The sequence below is a fragment of the Monodelphis domestica genome, chromosome 8, assembly GCF_027887165.1.
Source record: "Monodelphis domestica isolate mMonDom1 chromosome 8, mMonDom1.pri, whole genome shotgun sequence".
In the NCBI taxonomy this organism is placed as follows: Eukaryota; Metazoa; Chordata; class Mammalia; order Didelphimorphia; family Didelphidae; genus Monodelphis; species Monodelphis domestica.
The window spans coordinates 70,830,049-70,846,998 of record NC_077234.1 but is presented as its reverse complement, the minus strand read 5'-3'; the positions used below and the strand labels follow the sequence as shown (position 1 = coordinate 70,846,998).

At 41.2% G+C, this 16,950-nt stretch overlaps 1 protein-coding gene across 1 annotated transcript in view; it reads left to right on the top strand.

Annotated features, from left to right (window-relative positions):
• The first annotated feature begins 298 nt into the window (after nucleotides 1–298).
• CYP27A1 (sterol 27-hydroxylase) overlaps nucleotides 299–16,950 on the top strand; it is a 37,857-nt gene continuing 21,205 nt past the window's right edge. Inside the window, exon 1 of the mRNA XM_056807883.1 lies at nucleotides 299–1,029. Coding sequence (XP_056663861.1) covers nucleotides 646–1,029 — 384 coding nt within the window. The 5' untranslated portion in view covers nucleotides 299–645. The remainder of the gene's footprint in view (nucleotides 1,030–16,950) is intronic.

Below are 16,950 nucleotides of genomic sequence, written 5' to 3'. Positions count from 1 at the left end.
GCAGAACTTAGATTTGAATCCAAATCCTCTGATTTGTCAACTACACAAGGCTGATTCGATTTCAATCAATATGGAGCTCTGATTTCTACTCAGCCTTACATTCGGTTCCCCAGAGTATTTGTCTGCTAATTCCTAGGAAGAGTAGGGAGTGTCAGGGCCGGGAGGATGAGGAGGTGCTGTGCCAGGAAGTAGACTGAGGGGAAGTATTTTATCTTTCCTTCGGGGGGGTGGAGTTTCTTGCTGTCCTAGATTCCAGAACGCCTGAGGGCCTGTTGGGTGTGGAAAAATGATGAGGGGGGTGGGGTGGGGTGAGTGAGGAACCGCGGTGACTAGAAGGAGCTAAGTCTGACTCCACACAAAATCATCCACGGGCCCCTCTGCCCCTTTCTTGCTCCACCTCCCAGATCCCCGAGAGAGGCTCCTTAGGCACTTCCTCAACAAGACACTCTCCTCATCCCCCAGGGGTAGACAACAAGTAGCATATCCCGATGCGCCTCCAAAGTGAGGAGAGGTCTTCGTTTCTCTCGGTGCCAGGCTCCATCTAAAGCCGTAGGGAAGACCCGGAGGCGGGGAGTTAGGGAAGACTCGGTGTACGAGGTTTTGGATGGGAAGAGGAGGCATCTCGGGTATCTGGGAACCAAAACAATGTGTCTTTTTTTTCCCCGGGACTCCGCCCCTCGCCCTGGTCTCCTCGGCTCCGCCTGGGAGTCTGGTCCAGGTTCTTACAACTGGAGGCCACTGTCCGACATGCAGAATCTTGGGTCTCTGGTGATGCGGGGTCGCTTGGCGCAGCTGTTGGTGCCTCTGCGAATGGTCCCGCCGCGTTGTCCTCTCGGGGCGAGGGCCAAGGCTGTGGACCCCACGGCTCTCCCTCCGGAGCTGGCTGAGGCTCCTGGAGCCGTATCCTCTACCGCGGGGCCTGAGGCCCGGCAGCTGCGCAGTCTGGACGAGCTTCCAGGGCCTGGGCAGCTGCACTCTCTTTTCCGACTGTTTGTGCAAGGCTACGTCTTGCACTTGCACGAGCTGCAGGTACTCGGGGAAGAGGGTGGGCACGCGCTCCTGGGCTGCCCTTCGCTTTGCAGGAGGGGGCGGCTTGGAGTGAGAAAGGGATGCAGGGGAGCACAGCGCCTAGAGGGCCCTGGAGGGCTCCTGGGACTCTTGGGCTGGAAGGGGTCTCAGAGTCTTTGAGGAAACTGAGCCCCAAGGTCGCCCAGGAATTGAGCAAGTAGAGTTAGAACCCAGGGCCGCTAACCCAAGAGTCTGTGCTCCAAGATGACTTCCCAGTGCTCAACGGGGAGAATTACTAAAGGGAGAGAAAGGAGGAAGAGAAAGCTTCTGAGACGGAAAGATAAGTGAGGAGGAGAAGGGTCGAAAGTGAAAATGAACGTCGGAGACTGCAATAAATATGATTCAGTTCTGGGACCAAACCGCCGGCCAGTCTCATCCTAGGCATAAACTCACAGAAAGATTTGTTTTCATGCATCCATGTATATATCCATATGCCTCCAGGCTACATACTTCAAGTGTCAGCACATGCATGTGTGACTGCATTTCATATGCTTATAGACATATAAAGGAAAATAGCTTTCTGGAAGGTTATCTTCACACGCATATACATCTTATACATACAGACACATACAAATGCTTACAAATACACACAATCACACATGTACACCTATGCATGAATGGGCAGCTAGGTAGTGAAGTGGATAGAGCATTGGGTCTGGAGTCTGGAAGACCTGAGTTCAAATCTAGCCTCAGATACTTTCTAGTTATGTGACCCTGGGCAAGTCACTTAACCCTGTTTGCCTCAGTTTCCTCATCTATAAATTGAGCTGGAGAAGGAAATGGCAAACTACTTCAATGTCTTTTAAGAAAACCCCAAATGCTGTCATGAAGAGTAGACACAACTGAAAATGACTGAAAAGCAACTGACAGATGTTCTATAGGAGTGAAAAGCGACAGAAGACAGACAACATGGCACTTTAATTATTAATCAAATATCAGGTATTTTTTGAGTTTATACTACCATGGAGTTGAGCCAAGGATGAGATACTGATCCCTTAAAGAGACTAGCCTTAAAGAGAAACTGAAAAACTCAACCTGTCATTTAAAAGAATTTAAGTTTTCTTTCTTTTCCATTTGGAATTCTCTCCCTCCTACTTCTCCTTTCCCTATCCAGAAAGAAGGCAAGAAAAATGAAACTCTTTACAAATATATAGTCAGTTAAACCAAATTCTCACATTAGCCTTGTCCAACAAAAGCAAAGAAAAGAAGCTTCCAAGGATCTTTAGAGTCCACCATCTTTCTGGTGCTGCTTATGATGCTTTATCATGAGACCTTTGGATTTGAGTCTATCTGGCATTTCAACAATCATTTGCTATGTACAAAGTTCAGTGTTTAGCCATGGGAGACATATATATATATATATATATTTAGATAAGTGGAGGAGACTTCCCTCATCCAGCTTATCACAGTGAGAGATAATACACATACAAAGAGCTATAATCAAAGTAATAAATTATTATTATGTTACCAATATAGATTGGGGAATTTAGGTGGTTCAGTGGATAGAGCACCAGACCTGGAGTCAAAAGCACCTGGGTTCAAATATGATCTTGGACATAGCCTAGCTGTGTGACTCTGGGCAATTCACTTTCCCTCATTTGCCTGACCTTTGCCCTTCTAATTTAGAGTTGTTACTAAGACAGAAAGCAAAGGAAGGAAGGAAGGAAGGAAGGAAGGAAGGAAGGAAGGAAGGAAGGAAGGAAGGAAGGAAGGAAGGAAGGAAGGAAAGAAGGAAGGAAAGAGAGAGAGAGAGAGAGAGAGAGAGAGAGAGAGAGAGAGAGAGAGAGAGAGAGAGAGAGAGAGAGAGAGAGAGAGAGGGAGGGAGGGAGGGAGGGAGGAAGAAGGAAAAGAAAGAAATAGAGGGAGGGAGGAAGGGAAGAAGGAAGAAAGGGAAGAAAGAAAGGAAGAAAGGAAGAAAGAGAGAGGGAAGAAGGAAGGAAGGAAGGAAGGAAGGAAGGAAGGAAGGAAGGAAGGAAGGCCTGAACATGGATTCAGAAGAATCTTCTGATCTTGAGCAAATTACTGTACATGGCCCCAGTGCCCTCATGTGTAAAATGACAGAAGAAGATACTTACACTTTTCTTTGTTGTAAGGACAGTGCTATGTAAGTAGGAATTGTTATTAGAATAGTGGTGTCTAATATGAATCATAGAGGGGAAAGAGAGGCCAGAAAGAGGAAGGCTAAGCTAAGAGGGCTGATCCAAAGCCTTGGGAGATAAAAGCCTGGATTAGGGTTGATGAAAGTGGGACCTAAGAAGAAAAAAACAGTTTGGAAAAATACTTCAGAAGAATTGGCAGGAATTGGTAATAGATTAAATCTGGGGTATTTGAGGACATTGTACTACTTAGAACAACACCCAGGTGCCAGCTGGAAGATTTTCCCCGTTCCTCCCCTTCACTTATTTACATTTTTATATTCCTATAACAGTGGTATGCTAAGTAATGTTAAACAATCAGTTCTCCAAAAAAAAATGTACATGACACATTTAACATATTAACATTTTCTCTATCACTTTATTAACTCTAGACAAACAATAAAATAATAAATCAAACCTTGGTTTGTAGCACTTGCTCAGAGACTTGGGTATTGTAATAAATAGATATTGAGCAGATATTTCTAGTTGTAATAAATAAGATACTGTGGCTTGACTAGAGAGATACTAAGGGAAATATCATTTCTAATACAGTACAATACACCCCTACCTTTATCTAAAGGGGCACTGTTAGTACAAAATTCTTTCCTCCAGCCCCAAAGCCAAGGATTAAAAAAACACACATGCACACAAAAACAAGTGGAATTAGAAATGGTCCTGGGCCTCCAAGCTTGGGGAAACAGGGATCACGATTGTGTCTTCTCATATTTTGCCTTCCCTCCTGGTGTCTACCCCCATTGTGGGTCTGCTCTGTTATACTTCCCCCAACTTGCCTCTGTACAGTTCTTATTTTTCAATAATGACAAGGCTCTTGGCACCTGAGCCACTGAGTGAAAAGCCATTTGCTCACTCTCTCCCTGCAGAAATAATGTCCTGAGCCCTGAGCAACCCAAGCCCCTTAAATCTCCTTCTGCTCCATTTAACTCCCAGAAATGTGAGAGGTGTAATGAATGCCTGGAGTATGGGGCAAACAGGAGAGTAGATTCTGAATTGCCGATTAGTCCTACTGAGAGATTGTCCTCAAGCAGCTGCATAGTTGGAAATCTTTGTATGGGATAGAGTGTAAGATCTCTGAGCTAACAAAGCAATTTCTCACAGAATTTCAGGATGTAGCATTTGCTGATTTCTGAAGGGGAAATGCTCATGTGGAAAATGTAACAACTGGCTCAGAGAGCCAGTTCTAGACTTTGGCAAGAACACCAGTTTTCTACAAACACAGCAACAAAATAGCAAGGTTAGGATTTAGTAAATTTAAAATCCTAATTTCACAACCTGCCACTGTTAGCTTTGTACCTTTTAAAAAGGCACAACCCCACTGGGTCTGTTCCTTTATCTACTGAACTTGACTGCTTCAACTGTCTCTCTGGGTGGTTGTTGGGAGGACTGCTTTGCTTCAGTAAATATTTAATTTATCAAAAGGGCAGCTAGGTAGCACAGTAGATAGGATGCTGGGTCTGGAGTTGGGAGGATCTGGGTTCAAATATGGCCTCAGATACTTTCTAGTTGTATGACCCTTGTGTAAAGATTAAAATTTAGGTGAAATTTTCACTATAACACTTGGCAAGTCCTTTAACTCCAATTGCCTAGCCCTTGCCATTGTTACTTATAGCAGTTACTAAGACAGAAGGTAAGTTTTCTCCCCCCCTCCCCAAATCCTCACCTTCTGTCTTAGAATCAAAGCTAAATATTGGTTTCAAGGCAGAAGAGCAGTAAGGGCTAGGCATTTGGGGTTAAGTGACTTGCCCAGGGTCACACAGCTAGGAAGTCTCTGAGGTTAGATTTGAACCCAGGACTTTACTTTCCATTTCCAGGCTTGGCTCTCTATCCACTTAGATGTCCCAGAGGTAAGGGTTTAAAACGAATATATATATATATATATATATATATATATATATATATATATATATAATATATATATATATAGTTCTCCACTGAAGATACAAAAATGGAAATTGCTATTTTTCTTGCCCTCAAGATATTTACAATCTAAAAGCAGGAATGAAATTTCTTTATTTAATACTATATGTATGTATATATGGGAATGTATATGTACGTAAATGTGTAGGGCACCAAGCTAGGCATTGAGGATATGAACACAACACAGTCCTGACCTGCAAAGAGTTTAATATTCTAATTGGGCCTGGATGGAGGAGATACTTTAGAGGGAAAACTCTAGAGATATGCAGGTTTGATGGGAGGGTCTAGTGATTTTTTAGGGATTGGGAATGTTCAAAGGCAGTGAAAAAAAAAGCCAGTAGACTGGGAGGGGTTGAATATTATAGAAAGGAAGGGGAGATGATTGAGGTTGCAATCTACTAAAGAATATAGGAGGGATGAGTTCAAAGGCACCAGGGAAGAGAGTGATCTTGGCAAGGAGAAAAGCCACCTTATTGTTGGAAAATGAGAGAAGGGAGGATAGAGTAGAGACGATAGCAAGAGGTTTGAGATAAAGAGAAAGGGAACAGAGTTAGGTCACATTGAATGGTTTCACTTTTCTCAAAGAAGAGCTGAGGTTCTTAGCCACCATAGAGGATTTTGTAATTTAATTGTTGTATTATTATCATTATTGTTAACTTCATTGGTGAATACCTCATCTGTCTGGATCATAGAACATGCTCTCTCCATGACTCAGTAGATCATCTCCTGAATTGCTGTGGCCAGAAAAAAAAGAATTGACCACCTGTTAGTCTATATTCTGGTAATGAGCCTGTCCAAGCCTGGCCACTTTAGTCCTCTGACAATCAGACACACAGTTTACTGTTGAGTCATAGACTGCAGAGTTGGAAAGAAACTTAGAGATCTTCTAGTCTAACCCTAACATTTTATAACTGAGGAAACTGAGGCCCATAGGGAGAAAGTGACATGTCCAAGATCACCCAGGTAAGTGGTAGAGCCAACATGGGCAATTAAGATCTTCTGACTCCTAATCCTTTCCAGTTTGGAAAGACCTACCAAAGTCTTTGCTTTAGTGACTTACCTTCCACACTCCGGTCACCTCCATGTCCCAGTGAGCAAATGAGGACGTTAGTACAGGATTCTGAATATTCTTCTCCCAGCTCTTAACTCATTCTGTGATCTTTAATTCAGGAACTCATTCTGTATAACCCTTACTATAATAATAATAATAAAATAATAATTTAAAAATTCCTGCCAGGTTTGCCACTACCTGTCTACCCAGTATGCTGGAGGCCTTCCTGCCGTTGTGAGGGTGTCGGGAACTTTCTGGCTATCTACTTGCTGTCCTTCATTCTTGCCATGTGACCAGCCCAACTTCTCTCTGTCTACTTGTATAAATAATGTCTTTTTACTCCTGTTCTTTGGAGTTCCTTCTCAGTTTCCTGGTGTAGTCTGCGCTTATTTTTAAAAATAAGAAAAGTGAAAGGCAAACTCATTTGCTGGTTTTAAGTTATACTTTTACTTCTCCTGTTTAAAGTGTGACAGGCTTAGTTACAAGACTTAGCACACAAGTAAGTGGTAACCAAGAGGAAAAATGCCAGGAAAGTAGGGATGAGTAATCATAGAAACAGCTGTTTCTAGTTGTCTTACTCTGGGTGTCCCCTCCTCATTTATACTAGCTATGTGAGCCTTACAAAATATGGATTTTTCCATGACTCCTGTCACTAACACTGATCTTTTGGGGCTTCTTCGGGCACTTCTGGATCTTCTTCCTCTCCTGGATTTCTCTTCAGTCACGTCTGACCCTTTGTGAGCTCATGGACTTATCCAAAGGATTTTCCTGGCAAAGCTACTGGAGTGGTTTGCCATTTCCTTCTTCAGTGAGCCTCCATTTTACAAATGAGGGAACTGAGGAAAATAGAGGTTAAATAATTTGCCCAGGGTCACACAGTAAGTGCTTAATTCTAAGACCAGATTTGAACTCAGATCTTCCTGACTCCAGGCCCAGTGCTTTATCCACTGTATCACCTAGCCGCCCCTAATCTCCAGGATTAGATGTATACAAATCAATTTTTTCATTATTTCAGGTAAGAGAGAGTTGGCTTTCTTCAAAGTAAATTGTGAGGAAAAAAAGCCTCATGATCTTAGTTATTAATTAGGATAACCTCCTAATTGGCCCATCTATATCCCATTCCTCCTCACTCTTATCCTCAATATGTGGCTTGCTTCCCCATAGAAGGAGGGAGTTTATTATTATTATTATTATTTTTAAGTTTAGAATGTAAGGAACTCAAGGATCAGGACTGTCAAATGCTATTTTTCAGTCTTTCTGTGTCTCTCTCTGTCTCCACCTAGAAGCTATCTCAGGCTTCTTTATGATTCAAATCAAAGCTATCAACACATTATTAAGCCATGAAGTCTGCCCTTTGGGGCTCCTTTGAATCTTGGTTGTAGTTCAAATATGCTATTCCCATCATTAACTATATATTTGACCTATGTATAAGTCTATAATTTAATAGGAAGAAAAGACCAGGATGGGTTGTATTTGGGGGCCACACAGGGCTTTTGAAGATAATTGGAAGCACAATGACATTCTTCTACACAAATATCCTTTTTTTTTGGTGAGGCTATAGGCTTGGGACTCAGGATACTACCATCTCCAAAGAATCGAAATTGGCTCCTCAAAGAGCGATTGAAAGATCAGTTGACCTAAAGAGGCTGAAGCATTTAATAAACATAAATTACAAATGTTTGAGTTGGCTGGGATTAGGTCATTCATAGCATTAGTGCAAGAAGGCTTTGTTCCTTGGGGAAACAACTATTTAGCACCCCTGATTTATAGAGGAATATGGATTTTCCTGATGGGAGAGGAATGAAACTAAAAGGGGCTGTCTTGATGATTTCCCAACTGGGCTTCTTTCACCCCTTACAAAACAGTACTTGGCAGTATAAAATTGTTTCTGTCTTAATGCACCTGTCTGAAACCTAATGATTCATTAGTTTATCTAAAGGCTATTGCCTCTGTTACAGAATACTAGTTGAAGATGACAAAATAATATTCTCTAGGTGGATGGTATGGAGAAAGAAGTATGTGGGACTTCTAGGTGACATAGTGGAAAGAATCCAGGCCTAGAGACAGGAGGTCCTGGGTTCAAACCAGGCTTCAGCTACTTCTTAGCTGTGTGACCCTGGGCAAGTCACTTAACCACTAATGCCTAGCCCTTGCTGCTCTTCTGCCTTGGAAACAATACTTAGTATCAATTCTAAGATAGTAGAGAAGGCATTTTTGTTTGTTTTTAAAGAAGAAGGAAGTATGAGAATTGAGGAGCAAATATTAGTTAAATAAACTCTGAGGAGAGAAATGTTGAGCAGGCATTGTGCTAAGTACTGGAATACATATGTAAACAGAAAGAAAGACATTCCTGCTCTCAAAGATAGTATATTCTAATGGGGGAAGGCAACATATAACAAAGCAAAAAAGAAAAAGATAAAGGTACCCAGATAGGTGTTGTAGAGAAAGTCAGGGAGGCAGGAACTTAGCCTGGAGAGGATTGAAGACATGGCTGGTTTGGACATCTTCATTAAAATAGCAGTTTTGGGAGGAACCAGCCAATCAAACGGAGATGTCAAAAGGGGAGAAGGTACATCCAATGCACAAAGTCCAGGAGGTAGAGCTCTTCCTTCCTTCCTTCCTTCCTTCCTTCCTTCCTTCCTTCCTTCCTTCCTTCCTTCCTTCCTTCCTTCCTTCCTTCCTTCCTTCCTTCCTTCCTTCCTTCCTTCCTTCCTTCCTTCCTTCCTTCCTTCCTTCTTTTCTTCCTTTTATATTTCTCACGCTTCCCTTTCTCAGAAGAGTTTGTTGCTTCTCTGTATTATTGAAATAATTGCTACATCCACCATGAGCTTCTTTAGCTCCTAAAAATGTCTCTGCATCTTTACCCATCTTCTACTTCTGGCTCTGAGGAAATGGCCGTCTCCTTTCCAAGACCAACCTCTCTACCTGTGCCTTGGATTGGAGGCTCTCATTTTCTCCATTGGCTTGCCCTATTAATTGATCATTCTCTATTTCCCCCTCACCTTTAGAATATCAATTCTCTCCCCATTCCCTCAAAAATACTCAGATATAACCTAATCTTAAAAAAAAAGTTTAATTGACCTGTAAGCAGTCATATCATAGTTTTAATTTATTTTGCTACAAAAGTGCTAGAAAACCAATTGCTTTCACTTCCTGATTACTGACTCATCTTTCAGTTTTTTTGTGTTCTGGCTTCCAACCCTACCACTAAAAATGCTCACAATCTCTTAATTTTTTAATCTGGTGGACATTTTTTGGTTTGCATCCTATTTGCTGTCTTTGTAACTTTTGGTACTATCTAAAAATTCTCTCTTCCATTGTTTTCCATGGTACTGCTCAATCATGGTTTTCTTCTTGCCTTTCTGACCACTCTTTCCTAGGCTCCTTTACTGGATTATTATCTATATCCCATCCCCTAAACTGTTCCAAAGTTTAAAGTTTAGATGTCTCCAAAGAGTCCGTGCTGGCTTATTTTCTCTTTCTCTTTAAACCTTCTTTCTTGGAGATATCATTGACTACTGTGGGTTCAGTGTTCAGCTCTGGCCAGATAATTCCCAAATCTATATTTCCAGCCTTAATTTCTCTACCAAATTGTGGTAGTGCATCTCTAACTGCTTGCTAGATGTCTTTACTGGGACATGGTATAGGCATCTCAAACCCCAAGAGGCTAGAGTTTCTAGCACCATTGCTCATGAACTCTTATCCAGTGTGTTCCTCATCATCAGTCATCCAGTAGAACTTTGTCAATGCATAGAAGAGAGTATTTGCTAAGAAGGTATAGTAACCACAGTAGTTCCTGTAGCATCCTCCCTAACCCCAGGACATACTGGCCTACTCCACACAAGGTTTCCTGGGGACAATGTACTCGGCTACTTAAAGGAATTGCTATAAAGCATTCCAGCAATAATCTGGGATATACTCTCACACAAATACATGAAGAATTTGTAGGAGGAAGAATAAGCATCCCCTTAAAGACCCATAGTAGTGAGGTACATGTATAGAAGATTATCTCCTGACTATGGTCCTAGGAAATCTTTTTCTTCCTTTGTAGACTCCTTATGAAGTTATCCTTATGTTTACCTCTCTGCAAGGGAGAATTGATGCCTTTTAGAATCCATTTTGCTTTACCAGGAGGGCTCACAATCTCTGAAGCTGCCGTCATCTTTGAGAAACTGCCTTTCTACCCTCTCAGCAGATCTTTCCTCTGTCATTGGCCACTACCGCTCTGACAAAACTGCTATTGATTCTGCCAGTGGGATCTTTTATGGTTCTAATGGATCTGCCAATTTTACCAGTCTCATGGGCACTTCCATCACTCACTTAAGATCAGGAAAAAATGAATACAAAAGAAATAGGGGCACTCAGGAATCCAAAGTGTCCTGATGTGGGAAGAAAAGCAACCAGCTTCACTCTGCTATGTCAGAGTTCAAGACAGTGTTTGTCACTCCAAAGATGTCAAGGAAGAAAACTAGACACAATTTATTTACTTGAATATTTGGAAGAACACTCAGTTCTTGCTCAATAACTCATGGTTTATCAGTCTTACCAGCTAATAAATAGAAGACTTTGTTCTCATGAAGTGCCAGTTGGTTCAGTTGCTCATGGCCAATAGTAGGCTTACCAAGCCTCCATGTTGGATTGTAACAAGGGCAGAGAATATCTGGGTATGTTCTGTATAATGGGTATGAATGTGTTCTAAGGGCTGGTCTCCCTGTTGTATTTAATGAATTGGAAAGATATTAATTGCTTCTGGTTGGACCATGTTGTAAAAATGAAAAATAAAAACTAGGAAGCAATTGTCTCAGCTCCGCTGACATTTTGTATATAAAAGTTGTATATTATAAAATATCATGGTTTATGTCCCATGGTTTAAGTCTTGGCCAAATCCCTAAAGCCTATGTGTTAGTTGGCATATATAGACACATGGCACAGAATTCCCCTAAAAGGGGGAATAGTCTATTTAAATAAAGATTCTGTATTTGGGGGAAAAAACTTATGGGAAAATTTGAAAACCTCCTGGCAGAAATTAGGTTTGGATCAATATTGTATACTATATATGTCAGCAAACTCAATGATACTTGACCTAAGAATAAAAGATGATATCTTAAAAGAATGAAGGGAGAAAGAAGATCCCTGTTCTCCTTCCATAAATGGGGCGAAAGGGAGAATTCTCACCTAAACAAGGTGTAGGCATTATCATAAAAGATAAAATGGCAATTTTGATTACATAATAATAAAAAAGCATGGAAAACTAAAATATCTTTAAATTAAAGAGGGAGAAGAAAAGAAAAAGCTTCTGTACAAGCAAAATATGCACAATTAGGAAGCAATAGGATAAATATTTATAACAAATTTCTTTGATAAAGGTATGATATCAAAGTTATATAAAGTATTGATACAAACATTTAAGGACAAGAGCCATGCATTCAGTAGATAAATGGCCAAAAAATATGAACAGGCAGTTCTCCAGTGAAGAAATAAATCATGTAAAAATGCCATGGGTCAGCTGGGTGGCTCAGTGGATTGAGAGCCAGGCCTAGAGATGAGAGGTCCTAGGTTTGAATCTGGCCTCAGACACTTCCTAGCTGTGTGACCCTGGGCAAGTCACTTAATCCCCATTGCCTAGCCCTTACCACTCTTCTGCCTTGGAACCAATACACAGTATCGATTCTAAGATGAAGGTAAGGGTTTAAAAATAAATAAATAAAATAAAAATGCTACTACCTTTAATATTGATCAAAATTCAAATGAAAACAACTGGGAGATTCTATCTTTCCACCATGTGATTGGAAAAAATGATGAAAGAATGAAATAGTTATTGCTAGAGGAAGACATACAGCTAGTTGGTGCAATGGGTGGGGCACTGGATCTAGAGTCAGGAAGATTTGAATTCAAACTTAATTGTGGACACTTTCCTATCCATATGACCTTGGGAAATCTTCTAACCTCTTCCTGTCGCAGTTTCCTCATATGTACTATGAAGATAATTAATAGTGCTTTTCTCCTAGGGTTATTGTGAGAATAAATGAGCTAATTGCAAAATTGCAAATGAGATAATAATTGCAAAATGCTTTGCAAACCTTTAAGTGCCCTATAAATGTTTGCTATTGTTATTAATGCTATGAATTGGTTCAAAGGTTTTGGAACTATTTCCCCAAAGCCAATAAATCATACTTATAGTGAAATGATTAGTATAAAATACAAGAATATGGATAGTAGTACTTTTTGTTATAGCAAAGGACTGGAAACCAATGGGATGCCCATCAGGTGGGGAATGTCTGAATAAACTAGGGCATAGGAAGGTAATAGAATAGCACTGCATCATAAGAAATGGGGTGTATAATGGGCTCAGAGATGTAGGGAAAGAATCATATGAAATAAACAGAACCAAAAGGAAAGAATGGACACAAGTTGATATTTCTTCACTGGGTTATGGTCTTCCTAGTTAGAAGGAGAAGCCATATCCAACACTTACCCACTGAGGTGCTGAAGTGAAAGTGGCCAGGATGGACTGGAAGAACCACTGATCTCAGAAACTGACCCAGTTTAACATCATATAACAAAGGGCTCTCACCCTGACCTTCAATATCCTTTTTTCACAAGATCCCACTCTATTCATGTTTGTTGATGGCCTCTTCTTTCCTTTAAAACAACTTCCGGTCAAGATGGCGGCTTAGAAGCAGCAAAAGTTCAGACCTCTGAAAACCCTTCCTTACTGATTACAAACTGAATGCTCCTAGGGGACTGAAATTCAAACTTAACAACAGGACAGAGGCAAGGAACCCTCCTTCTGGACTCAAATCAAAAGGTATGCCCCCCAAAAGCCAGAATCCCAGAACACTAGGGTCTAAGGAGAAGGCAGAAGGAAGGTCCCAGGACCCCTCCCCCCCCTAACCCAGAGCACTGAGCCCTCAGCAGCAGTGGGAACATCAGGGCCAGCAAAGGTGCTGTTCTGAAGGGAACACCTTGAAAGCAACCTGGGCCAGTCCCGGAGCGTCCAACACAGATGGCAGGGAAGCAGCTTGAGAGAGACGGGGGGAGGGGGGGAGCCTGTAGCCCCATGGCTGGGTCCTTCCATCGGAGTCTCACTGGAAGTTTTTGCCTCGGGGCACATCCAGACCAACCCAGTTGAACCTAATCCCATCAGGAGCCCTCAGAGCTCAGGGAAGCCAGGACCCCTCCCCTCCTAGAGTGCAGGGCCTCTGAAAGGACAGGAACCCTGGGCCGGCAAATGCACTGGGGCACCTTGCGGACAGTGCTGTGCCAGGCTCAGAGTGTGGAAGTAAGGCAGTGGAGAAGCAACTGGAGGGAACTGAGAGCAGTAACACCCGAAACACCGGCAGGTAGGGGAGGGCAAACCCTGGGCTTCCCTGGGAAGACAGCGCAGCTGTGGAGAACTGACAATTTGCCTGGGGCTAAAGCCTTGGATCATCAGACAGATATACTGAGAGCCAGTCCTCCTCACTCAGATTTCTGACTGGAAAGGGGAGAAAAAAAAACATAGAGATGGCAAACAGTGCAGAGGTACAACAGCCTCCAAACACCAAGAAAAGCAAGAAGGAGGAGGGGACTTTGGACACATTTTATGGAGCAAAAATACAAAATACAGAGGAGATAGAAGAGGAAACACAAATAAATGCTCCAAAACCTTCCAAAAGAAATGGAAATTCTCCACAAGCTCTTGAAGAATTTAAATTGGAAATTATTAAAAAGATGGAAGCCTTCTGGCAGAAAAAATGGGAAACAATGCAAAAGGAACTCAGCAATCTGAGGGACCAAAATATGCAAATGCAGAAACAGCTCGAAGCCTCCAAAAACATGTCAGACCAAACTGAAAAGGAAAACTAGTCTTTAAAGGTCAGAATCAGGCAACTGGAAGATAATGATCTTGCAAAAGAGCAAGGATTAATAAAGCAAAGTCAAAAGACTAAGGGATTAGAAGATAACATAAAATATCTCACTGACAAGGTGACAGACCTGGAAAACAGAGGAAGGAGAGACAATCTGGGAATCATTGGTCTGCCAGAAAAGCCAGAAATAAACAGTAATCTTGATATCATAATACATGATATCATCAAAGAAAACTGCCCAGAGATTCTAGAACAAGGGGACAAAATATGCATTGAAAGAGTTCACAGAACACCCTCTACACTAAATCCCCAAAAGACAACTCCTAGGAATGTAATTGCCAAATTCCAAAGCTTCCAAGCAAAAGAAAAAAATCTTACAAGAAGCCAGAAAAAGACAATTTAGATATAAAGGAACACCAATCAGGGTCACACAGGACCTAGCAATTTCCACTCTGAATGACCGTAAGGCATGGAACATGATATTCAGAAAAGCAAGAGAGCTGGGTCTTCAACCAAGAATCAGTTATCCATCAAAACTGACTATATACTTCCAGGGGAAAGTATGGGCATTCAACAAAATACAAGATTTCCAAGTATTTGTAAAGAAAAGACCAGAGCTTTGTGGAAAGTTTGACATCCAGACACAAAGAGCAAGAGAAACTTGAAAAGATAAATATGAAGGAAAGGGAAAAGGAGAAAAATGTTATCTATTATTCAAATTCTTTCCTTTAAAACAAAAAAGAGCATTTAAGGGGGAAGCTAGGTGAGTAGATTGAGAATCAGGTCTGGAGACAGGAGGTCCTGGGTTCAAATGTAGCCTCAGATACTTTCTAGCTCTGTAACCCTGGGCAAATCACTTAACCCCCTAGTACCTAACTTGCCCTTCTATTTTAGAGCTATTACTATGACAAAAAGCAAGGTTTAAAAAAAAAAGAAATAAAAGAAATAAAGCACGTTGGGTAATAGACCTCTCCACAACTGTTTAAATTTTTATTTCATAATGCAATGCTGGTTATACTCGTAATATTTGAGGATCATAGACTTAGACCTGAAATGGAACTTAGATGACATCTAATCTGACACCATCATTTTGTAGATGAGGAAAATGGCGTCAACAGAGATTTATTTACTCCAGGTGACATAGGATGTAATTGGCAGAGTCAGAACTTGAACCCAGGGCAGTCATCTGACTTCAGTTCCCAGTGATCTTACCAATTTGTCATTTTGCTTCTTCTACTGTCCTTAACTATATTAATTCTTTTTTAAAATTATATTTATGTATATACATATAATAGGCATATATGCTTAGCATAGTGCCTGGCTCATAATAAATGTATGATAAATGTTTAATTACCTGCACATGTACATGCACATACACATACACAGAGTCATAGAAAGACAGAGACTTTTTTTAAAAAATGGCTCTCTTGGAACAAAGAAAAACAGTTAAAATCTAATGCTAGGGACAGCTAGGTAGCTCAGTGGATAGAGAACCAGATCTGGAGACAAGGTCCTGGGTTCAAATCTGACCTCAGATACTTTCTAGCAGTGTGACTCTGGGTAAGTCATCTAACCCCAGTTGCTCAATTAGCTCTTTCAGCTCTTCTACCTTGGAACTAGTACTTAGTTTTTATTCTAAGACAGATGGTAAGGGTTACATAAAAACAAACAAACAAACAAAAAACCCCACAGAAACAACTTAAGGGCAAAGCAGCCACATCTGACTGTATATGCAGCATTTTCTATCTGTAATCCCTAAAAAGAGAGATGTCTTTCATTCCCCATGGGAGAGCTTGTTCTTTCTGTGTATTGCCCAATATTAAAAACTTACATAACTTTCCGAATTGTGATCATGTTGCATAAGAAGGTTTATTTGCAATTTACTGTAGTGATGTTCTTTATGTACCTGGCATTTGGTGGGGAATCAATACTTCAGTATAACTTGGAACATTCCCTTCCCTCTTTTTTTTTTAACCCTTACCTCCAGTTAGTATAATTCCGAATAGTATGTTCCCAAACAGAAGAGTGGTAAAGACTGGGCATTTGGGGATAAGTGACTTGCTGTAGATCACACAATTAGGAAATGTCTGAGATCAGATTTGAACCCAGGACCTCCTGTCTCTAGGCCTGGCTTTCAATCCACTGAGCCACTAGCTGCTCCAATCCTTTTCTTCTTATGGGATAATGACCAGGAAAAAATGAGTTGAATCTTAAAAGAATCTCCTCTAAACTAAGATTTAGGATAGTAGATGGATACAATTCTAGACTTATATCGTCTCTTTGAGAGAGCAGAGGGGCCAGTTTTGTAACCCTAATATCCTCCCCTTGAGACAGGAAGCACATTTTCCCTTGTAGAGAGGTGAATGAAATTCCAGAGATATCTCTTCTTTCCTTTGAACTGTATTTTCACTACCCATGTGTATATACATATATATTTTTTTACTTTTAAACATTATTTTATTTGGTCATTTAAAAACATTATTCATTGGAAACAAAGATGATTTTATTCCCCCCCCTCCCCACCACCCCTCCCATAGCTGACGTGCAATTCCACTGGGTATCACATGTGTCCTTGATTCGAACCCATTTCCCTGTTGTTGGTATTTGCATTAGGGTGTTCATTTAGAGTCTCTCCTCAATCATATCCCCTCAACCGCTGTAGTCAAGCAGTTGCTTTTCCTCAGTGTTTTTACTCCCACAGTTTGTCCTCTGCTTGTGGATAGTGTTTTTTCTCCTAGATCCCTGCAGATTGTTCAGGGACATTGTATTGCCATTAATGGAGAAGTCCATTATGTTTGATTGTACCACAGTGTATCAGTCTCTGTGTACAATGTTCTCCTGGTTCTGCTCCTTTCGCTCTGCATCACTTCCTGGAGGTCGTTCCAGTCCCCATGGAATTCCTCCACTTTAT